We start from the raw sequence: 10089 nt of genomic DNA, 5'->3' as shown, positions 1-10089 counted from the left end.
CTTAAAACCAAAAGGAAGGGTCCATAGCATCGTAACATTCCACCAAGGCAGGTCTGGAGAACTTGTAGTCCTCTAGAGGTTGTTGGGACTTCAGCTCCCATCAGTTCCTAACAGCATGGCAGCCAGGAACAGGTACCAGCAGGTCAGCAATAACTCACATGGAGTATGTTAAGTCTTTATCAGAAGAAACAGGATCTGCTATGGGGAACCTGGTCCAAAGAGCACAGCAACTCTTCTCAGTAGATCTTGCCTCTATGAGGCAGTTGTGGAGACTGAAGGTCTTCGCTTTCCCACAGTTGCCCGAGTCTCCTTTTGTCCTGGGTCCTTCCCAAGCAATCTGAGACTACACTGACATGCATGGCTCTGCTCCTCCCTCTTCATACCTCTTCTGGTTCTGGAAGACCAGGTGGGAGGGGAGCTTGTCTCAGCAGGAGCAGGAGACCCCCTGGCTTCTTTGCAGCCTGACTCATTTTTCCTGACCCCTTTCCTCTCCTGCCTCTGATTCTGGACTGCTCTCTGCCACAGCCTCTTCCTGCTCACTAAACCCTGTTGCCTCTTCAGCTTCCACCACCTCCTCCTCCAGTCTTCTCCCTCTTACCACTCATTGTTGTCCCACACCAGTCCCCAGGCTTTGAATCTCGATCCCTTGGGGGTTCCCTAGCTGGGGCCTCCCATCGATCCTCTGCATCCAACCAGTCCATCTGTCTATAGCAAAGGACAACAGGAGTTGTAGTTCAGCACTTTTAAAAAGTGGAGTTGTAGATCAAAAGCATCACATGCAACACAGGCTTAAAAGACAACTGTTTATTACAGCATATTGATGCATTATATTAATTTACAAAGCGATATGATTTTTATATAGCTGTAAAACACAGCTGCTTATTGGACAATGACTGAAGTATCAACATCACAGACGCTCATGCTCACAACATGCATATTTGTGTGTGTTTTAAGAAAGTGAATATTATACAATATACTAATTTTTTTTAAAAAAAACAAAACACAACCAAACCTTTCTTGGTTTTCCCCAGAGTTCACAGGGTGGGAAATCAAGAATACTGAATACTGGGTATAATTCTGGCTGCCGCATCTCAAAAAGGATACTGCAGAACTGGAAGAAGGTTCAGAAATGTTCAAGGAGATGCAGCGAAAAGTTGCATTCTGTGTGTGTGTGTGTGTGTGTGTGTGTGAGAGAGAGAGAGAGAGAGAGAGAGAGAGAGAATAAGGAAAAATAAGGCCAGGAAGGGGGTGGGCACATTAAGAGGATTATAAAATCACAGATAGCATGAAGTAGAAATAAAGTTTTTCTCCCTTTACTGAACCCAAAGTCATCCAATAAAGCCAATTTATCCCCATCTGTACTATGCATTTAAAGCACTATCATACCACTTTAAAGTGTCATGGCTTGTTGAGAGTTGCTAGGAGGCCCCGTTCCCCTCAAAGAGCTACAATCTCTAGAGCAATTCAACATCCAATCCCTCTTCCAAGGTAACTTCCCAGTGCATCTGCAGGATCACACCTGACTGTCCTGACAGCATCATGAGCACAAACCATGATGACTAAAAGCACCATAAAAAAGGGCTGGCTAGTGGGAGTGTCTGGGAACTGTAGTTCTTCAAAGAGCACAGGGGCCCTATAGCAATTCTCGGCCATCCTTAACCAACTACAGTTCCCAAGATGCTTAGGTGACTATCTAAAGAGGTATGAGACTGCTTTATAAGTTGACAGCGCCTAATCAGAGTCCAGGATAGAAGACTTCTTCACGCAGCACAGAATAAATAATGGAATTTGCAATCAAACGCGGCGACAGCCAACTTGTGGCCACTTTAAAAGGGTATTAGACAAATTCACGGAGGGTAAGGCTATTTATGGTTACCTACTCAGGGTGCCAGAATACTACCTCAAGAACCAGAGATGCCACATCACTGAATGTCACGTTTCAGGGGAAGAAACGCAAGAGCTTTGAGCTCATGTCCTTCTCGTTTGCTTTCCAAAAGAGGCCTCTGGTTTGTCACTGTGAGAAACAGGATGCTTGGCTAGAAGATGGCACATTGGTCTGAACATGCACACAGCTCTTTACACGTCCTTAAGACGTGAAGTAGACAGGGCCTGCACAGCATAATCTGAGCCGCAAACGTGGCAAGGAAAGAAACGGCTACACCCTAACTGCACCACATTTTATGCTACGGGATAGTCCCATACAAAGCCCAGGAACATATTAACCAGAGAAGCGCAAGGCTGGATGAAGCACCATGCGACAGAACACAAAGCTCATAATCCCTACTCAAACCGAAGTTCGGACTGGACTGTAAACACCAGGTCTTTTTGTTAGGACACACACTGAACTCGTTCCTCCTCAGCGTCCATTCAGTGTTCCTCAGAGATTGCAAATCTCTGTGTTTCACAGCCGCCTAATGCCCTTATCTGAAGCACCACCACATAATATTGCCAAGGTTGTTCATTTCCACATGACACAAGAGCAAAGGCTGCTATTTCAACAGCAGGGGATTTTTGTTTATTCCCTGAAGTTAGCCAGACCCGGTGAGCAGAAAGGGTGGAAGGTGTTCAGCCAATGTGGCCCTTCGGGTTTTTCTGTCTGGCCCCTGGAACTCAGCCCCACTCACCTCAGCCTGCCCACTTCACAGAATCACAGACTTGTTGAGTTGGAAGGGACCCAAGGGTCATCTAGTCCAACCCCCGGCAATGCAGGAATCTCAGCTAAATCGTCCGCTTCCTCCTCCTTACTCTGCCCTTGCAAAACTCAGCAGGGAGGACAAAGATAGAATTAGCGGTCTCAGCCTATCACACATTATAGATCTGCAGTCTGCTGGACTCCCCACTTTCTGCCCTACCTGCTGTCCCTGCCCCCCCCCCCCACAGCACCAAGCTCCCTGCTGCCTCTCCTGGCAAGTGGCAGCAGCCCCACAGGAGGGAAGCCAGGTGGGCACCACAGTGGGCCAAGGAGAAGGTGGGCCAAGGAGAAGGGACTGTCACTTGGTGGTACAAGTCTATGCTTTGTGCACAGTAAGATCCCTGCTTCAATCCCTGTCATCTCCAGGTAGGGCTGGGAACATACTTGTGTTCCCCACAGAGCTACTGACAAGTCCTTGTAGACCAGAGGAAACCCACATGGTCTCCTCCAACTATGATTCCCAACGTCTCCATGCTAGTTTTGGCTGGCAGTTCAGCAAGACCACTGGCCTTGGCGGAAGAGAGCTTCGCAACTGGGTAAGGGCACAGGGAGCTGCCTTAAAACAAGACACAACATAGGCTCATCTAGCTCTATATTGTCTACTCGGACTGGCAGTGGCTCTCCAGGGTTTCAGAAATGGCTCTCTCCTCACCTTACCTGGCGATGCCAAGGGCTGGACCTGGGACCTTCAGCATGGAAGGCAGATGTTCTGCCACTCAGCTACAGTCCCAACTCTCTCTTTTGAGTTGTTACAACTAGGCAATGCACATGGATCACGCTGAACAACTGCATCTAAAAGGCTTCTTCCCAACCTATTGGCTGAAACTACAAACGTTTAGGGGAAGAGGAGACCAGGGTGGTTGTTTTGTGCAAAAGGCCTGCAAGTATATCTTATTTATCTACATGCCTGTCTCCTGACACTACTTATCTCTGCTTGGGGTTCTAGTAAAAAACAAGGTAGATGTCAGTAGCCTGATCCCTGCCCACCTGTTCTCTAAAGCATCTCCTCCAATCTGGCAATTCTTATTTTTATGTCATTTTTTATTTAAACAACCCCCCCCCCCAAAAAAAAACACCCCTACTTATCCTTAACAAATAACAATTAACCCACTTGGAGATTTTGACATTCCAAATTATCTGTTTAGGTGGTTTTGGAATACAAATAAAATCTTCACGTATTAAAATCTTGCACGCTGATACTGAACATTACAGAATCTAAGTTGCACGTATATTATTTTGTTTTTTAAGTATCCCCATAGTGTTGAAGTTCAAAACATGTGAAAATCGCTTTGCAATTGGAAACACTAGATTTCAGAATCCAGACCCTTTACTGAATTTCAAGATCTGCGCAATATTTTGTTTCAGTGCCTCATTTGGTGTTTGGAACACAACTTCCAGGTCTTGGTTCTCAGCTGTGAACACTAGAGTTTGTTCTTAAAACAAGGCAAATAATAATAAGCATTTAGAGGGCATGCTCTTGAGATTCCAGGTCATCCAGCAGATTCTGCTACAGGAAACATTGGGCGCTGTGTCCAACCACAGCCAATGAGGTTTTCTGAACCAGGGATGGAAAACTGTGGTGGAGTCTCTGCTATCAAGGAAGAGTGCTTAACATGGGCAGTACTGATGCTGCAACTGGGAAGGGATGGGAAGAGACCAATAGCTCAGAGGTAGAACATGTGCAGAAGGATCTGATTCAGCCCCCAGCATCTCAAGGACATCATTTAGCCATGTTCAGAAAGAGGTCCACCTTTGGACTCTGAAGAACTCCTGCTAGCCAGACACTGGGTTAGCTGGACCAGTCCCCCTAAGGCAAATTCATATTTCCACAGCTCATCAGCAGAGCACCTGAAGGCCACAGGTTCAATCCCTGGGATCTCCAGGTAGATGGATGGCAGGTGGTGGCATGACCGACCTAGACAATGCTGGGCCAGATTGACAAATGATCTGGGATAAGGCAGCCTCCTACGAGATCCTGAAAATGAATTCTAGTTTTATTTTAAAAGATTAAAAACCACATCCAGACAACTCTAGGGATTCTGTTTGGAAAAAAGGGAGGAAAAGGGAGGAAAAGGAAGACCGCAGGAGAGGGAAGTCACATTGCCCCTGCTCAAAAAAAGCCACCAGTCTTTTTTACATTGTGTGTGTTGCATGCATGTCAATGGTGTGTTTCTGTCTCTGTAAGAAGAGGTAGAGGAGCAACTTTTCTGTATGAAACAAGGATGTTTAGAAGCCAAAGTAAGGTTCAGCATAGGGTCCAGATGTCCTTCGACCCACCCCCGACTAGGAGAGAAATCAACGCTCGCTGCAGATGTTTTTTCCACTCCACTATGCACTTGAAGCCATCACAGCTGAAAAAGTGGTGGTACTGTTCCTTTGTTAAAAACTTGCACAGTGGGTTGCCACTTAAAAGGCACTAGTATCCAACAAAAAAGTTGGGAGGTTCAAGTAACATCATTTAAGCAGTCCGTCAAGATTTAAATATGTGCATTAAAACAACAGCATTCTGGGAAAATATTTACAAGAAGCACCTTGTTTCGTGTAAGTAGCGAGAGGAGCGCATACACGCTCGGCACGTCTGCATGAGACCGTCGTTTTGGCATATTAGCACACGTCCGGGAAGGAGGGAAGCAGCACCAGAAACCAGGGTGGGTAAAGTTTCTGCATAGAGAAAGGCTTTGCTCATTTTTCTGCTCTAGCAGGCTTGCAAATAGCCACTCGCCCGGTCGCCTAGGGCGAGTCACCATCACCATCAGGCGACCAAGCAAGAAAGCTTTTGTAAAGTGGACGAGAGCTTGCTCTGACCACAGTACTCCCTCCTGCGAGGCTTGTAACATGCATAAGTGACACAGGCGTGTGTGGTCTGGCGGTAGAGTAAATGTTTTGTGAGCTAGGCACCTGCCCTCTTTGCAAAGCTGTGTTAAATGCATAATTTGCCATGGCCATTGTTACTGTTATTACTATTATTTAAATAAACAGCTCCTGCAGGGGAGGTACTAATCAGGATCAGGACCACAATGAAAAGATTAAATACAAAACAAAAAACCTTTTCCCCCAGCGCCATGATCCCACTCAAATTAACTCTCTGAATCCCCCCCCCCTTTTTCCCATGCCAAACAATAGCTTCTTAGAGGGAGTGGGAAGGGGAATTTTCAGCAACGCAGAAGAAGAGGGTTAACTGCTCGTCTCCCTGTCCATCACAGTCCCAATCCTGATTCTCCCCTGTCCCAATGGCTGGCTATTTAGCGTTAAAAATAATAATAATCACACAGCACCACGCTTTGCATTTCACAGGATATATATTGCTTGCTCCCTCGGTGTCTCAATAAAAAGCTACTGACTTCCCTTCAATGTTTTTCAAAGACTGGAGAGGCAGCCTTGGGAGCTTGAAGCAACTACCTGCAAGCGGATTTGGCAAGCGGCATCCTGGTTTGGTGTTCCGGGCAGGCAACAGGCATGCAAGCCCACAAGAACATCTACTGGCCGCAGCTTAGCATTTCAAAAAGAAGCCAAGAGGAGCTGCTCTCGCTTACAAGTATTTCCGGGCTGCTCTTAGTGCAAGTGGACAACCTTTGAGCGCAAGATGACCAAGGAGAGGTCAGCTTGACTGTTGGGCACGTGGTCACGGGGGGGGGGGGAGAGTCTACTGCAAGCCTCATGGGGCACCAGCTTTCCCACTTGGCTTGCAAAACCCTGCTGCCCAGGACCTTCGTGAGACAAAGGGGCTGCTCAAGTATTCTTGTCCTTGTAGGGAATGCTCTTTGCCTGCCAGAAACACCGATGTGCACAGGTTTTAATACTGCCGAAACATTTTGAATTTGCATCGTTCTCATTTGCTCCATGTTGTGCTTGCGCTATTGTCTTTGTATGCATCTGTTTGTTCTTGGGAGCACTTTTGGCTGGCAGGCGGCATGTATACACAAACAATAACGTAACGCAACATGGCTGCCTCTCTGGAGGGTGGCGGGCTGAGCGCTTTGCTGCTCTCAGCAAAGGGTCCTGTGCCTTCCAGCAGTGAAGCCATGAGGTGACCGGATGAATTCTCTGCTGGGGCGCCTCGCCTCTTGCAAGGGAAGCCCCCCCCCCCAAAAAAAGTGCATTTTCTCTTGAAGCTGGCTTGTGTTGCTTCTGTGCCCTGAATAAGTGTGCCCAAGACACATCGAAAACTCCCAAATGCAGACATACCCTTACACCACGCCTCCCCTATCTGGTGACCTCCAAATGTTTTGGACTACAACTCCCATGAGCCTTGACCACTGCAGTCCCTATGCTCCCCGACCTCTGCAATTCCCATGATTCCCAACCACTGCAGTTTCCCCTGAACCCCGACCTCTGCAACTCCCGTGACCTCCAAACTGCAGCAATATAAACCTGCTAGCACATTTGCAAAGCTAAGCAGGGTCCAGTATGGTTTGAAATTAGATGGGGGACCACATGCTGAGATTTCTGCATTGCAGTGGAGTTGGACTTGATGACCCTCAGGGGTCCCTTCCAACTCCACAAATGTCAAAGACATTCGGAGGTCACCAACTTCGGGAAGGCTGCCTTAACACACACACTCTTCCCCAGTAGGCATGTCAGTCACCACTGCCGCCATCTTCAGCTACTAGTTATGCGTTTCAGACAGTAGTCATCAGTTTGAGAGAGCCAGACCGAAAGCGGAGGATCTTCTTCTTGAGGTTGTGTGAGGCTTTAATCTTGACGAAGGCTTTGGCTGTGTTTTCATGGAGCTCGGAAGCGGCGGCGACCGCCTGGATGGGGAGCGTCTGCACAAACTGGGACCAGATGAGCCCCCCGCTCTCATCCGAGTCGCTGGTTGTTGTGCTCTCGCCCACAAACTCCACCTCGCTCAGGCTGGACTCGCTGTCCCCAAAGCAGTTCGTGGTGTAGTTGCTCCTCTCGTCCTCGCTGGTGTCCACCACCGTCGAGTGGAAGAGCGACTCGCACTCCACCGAATACTCCGAGTCGCTCGCGACGTAGGCGTAGGGGCTGGCGTATGGGTGGGGAGCCTGAGGGTAGGCCCCAAGGCCTTCCCTCCGGTTCCTCCTCACCCTCCTCAGGGCTTCTTCATAGGAGACCTCGGCCGACAGCTTCCAGCGGCGATAGTCGGCCCTCTTGTGCTTCGGTTTCGCCACCACCGGCTCCCGGCTGTGGGGCCTAACCGCCGACTTGAGGACGCCGGGAGGCCGACTCAGGAGGGCGGCCTCCGGCAGCAAGTGGCCGCTTTTCTTCCCTCTCGCGGTGGCCTTCTTCGGCTTCTTATTTGTATCCAGGTCGTCGGGGAAACGGCACTTCTTGCCGGAGGGTTTGGCCTTCTCCCTGCCGGCCTGCGGCCCATTTTCCAGCACGGTGACGAGGTGGGATCTGTGCTTCACCAAGGAGCTTTTGAGTATCCTGACGCTCCGGCTGCCCTTGTGAAGCCTGACCGTCTGCGGCTGAGCCGGGATGTATTTGGCGTTCACCAGCAGGCCTTCCTCCAGGCCCTGAGAGGACGACCCGTCGCTCTTGAAATCCAGCGGAGGCCTGGTTTCCTGAGGCGGCAAAACACCGTGGACCGCTTGTGCCCCACTGTTTTTGAACAGGATCTTTCGGGGCAGCTGAAGAGTTTTGCTTTCCTTCGGGGGTGTTGCGTGTTGGGGAGGGCTCTCCGCAAAAATCTGGCCACTTTCCTTGGGGACGTCGCCCTTGCTTGCGACCGGACACCGCGGCGGCTCTGGCGGTTTGACGTTCCTCGCCGCCTGCTGGCTTTGAAGTTCGTGGTTAGCATTTGGTGGGAAGACCACGGGCGCAGGAACCTTTTTGCTCTCCAGATGCTCGGTTTCTCTCGAATGCTGCTTCAGAGGGGAGAAGGCGCTGCTGTCAAGCGGTGTGCTGGCTCTGCTGGAATGGGGGAAGACCTGGTTTGGGTTCTTGAGAGCAGCGGCCGAATTGCCGCTTGCAACCCCAGGCGCTTGCCGGACACACAGGCTCCCGTGCCTCAAAATCCCTTTGGCGGGGTCCGCATTCAGATTCGTCCTCAGTTTGTTAGTCCGCACCAAAGGGGTCTTTTTTTGCACAAGGCTCAAGATGTAGCCGTCTATTTTCTTGCTGGCTGGGGGACAGGACTCGGGAGGAGAGCTATACGGGAGGCAGGAGGCGCCCGCTTTCGCAGAGTCGTGTTCGGGTCCCACGCAAAGGTCCGCAACGTTGTGCTCTGCCTCTTCCCTCGGGGGGTTGTCTGTCACCGGCAAAAGGAACATGGGGCTCTGCACCGCGACAGCGTGTAAAGGGCTGGGGTAGCGGTAAACGTCGTTCCCGTTTTTCGACACCAGGTCACACTGGTATTTTGGATGCACGTCTGCAACCACCTCAAGGGAATTAGAGTGCGGTGTGGACAACACTCGGCAGGCCATCCCCACCGACGGGTCTTCATGCTGGTTCCCTTTGTTATATTCCAGCCAGCCGATGAGATCTGAAAGGAAGAAATGGGGGAAAGTGAGGAAATACTCCACCGTCAAAGGAAACAACAATATCCGTGGATGGTAAATAGGCTGAGAAATTTTAACCTTCCAAAAACCAAAGTTCAAAATCCATATCCAGAAATGCTCAAGGACACAGTTTCCTGTAGAATTCAGATTTCCCATAATGCTACAGAAACATGGATTTCTCCCGCAAAACAACAACCACCTTAACAAATACTAGATTTTAAATATCGCTCTTCTGGTCAGGGCAGGGCTCCCCTGTCTGCAATTTCTTTAAATGGTTCTGGAGATAGGAATGTTCCCACCAAAACTCAAACCTTAAAAGATGGAAACTGGGTCAACTTTCAGAAAGGTTTCGCTTCATCCTTTCACGTTGAACAACAAGAGATCCTTGGCCTCAGCCCAGTAGACCTGAAGGAGCGTCTCTACCCCCCATCGTTCAGCTTGGACACTGAGGTCCAGATCCAAGGGCCTTCTGGCAGTTCCCTCCCTGTGAGAAGTAAGGTTACAGGGAACCAGGCAAAGGGCCTCCTTGGTGGTGGCGCCCGCCCTGTGGAACGCCCTCCCAGCAGATGTCAAAGAGAACAACAACTACTAGACTTTTAGAAGACATCTGAAGGCAGCCCTGTCTAGGGAAGTTTTAAATGTTTGATGTTTTATTCGTTCCGGAGGTCCGTTCTTAACCTGAAACCGTTCTTAACCTGAGGTACCACTTTAGCTAATGCGGCCTCCCGCTGCGCTATTTCTGTTCTCATCCTGAGGTAAAGTTCTTAACCTGAGGTACTACTTCCGGGTTAGCGGAGTCTGTAACCCGAAGTGTTTGCAACCCGAGGTGTTTGTAACCCAAGGTACCACCGTATTCTGCTGGGAGCCGCCCAGAGTGGCTGGGGAGGCCTGGCCAGATGGGCGGGCTATAAGTTATTATTATTATTATTA

General features: G+C 49.5%; 1 protein-coding gene across 1 annotated transcript in view; it reads right to left on the bottom strand.

Moving 5' to 3' along the window:
• Positions 1-789: 789 nt before the first annotated feature.
• DACT1 (dishevelled binding antagonist of beta catenin 1) overlaps positions 790-10089 on the bottom strand; it is a 28194-nt gene continuing 18894 nt past the window's right edge. The window contains exon 4 of the mRNA XM_079988968.1: positions 790-9143. Within this exon, the coding sequence (XP_079845094.1) occupies positions 7312-9143 (1832 nt within the window). The 3' untranslated portion in view covers positions 790-7311. The remainder of the gene's footprint in view (positions 9144-10089) is intronic.

This window comes from Podarcis cretensis, assembly GCF_951804945.1.
Source record: "Podarcis cretensis genome assembly, chromosome: 1".
Lineage (NCBI taxonomy): Eukaryota > Metazoa > Chordata > Lepidosauria > Squamata > Lacertidae > Podarcis > Podarcis cretensis.
This window is presented reverse-complemented; position numbering and strand designations above follow the sequence as displayed.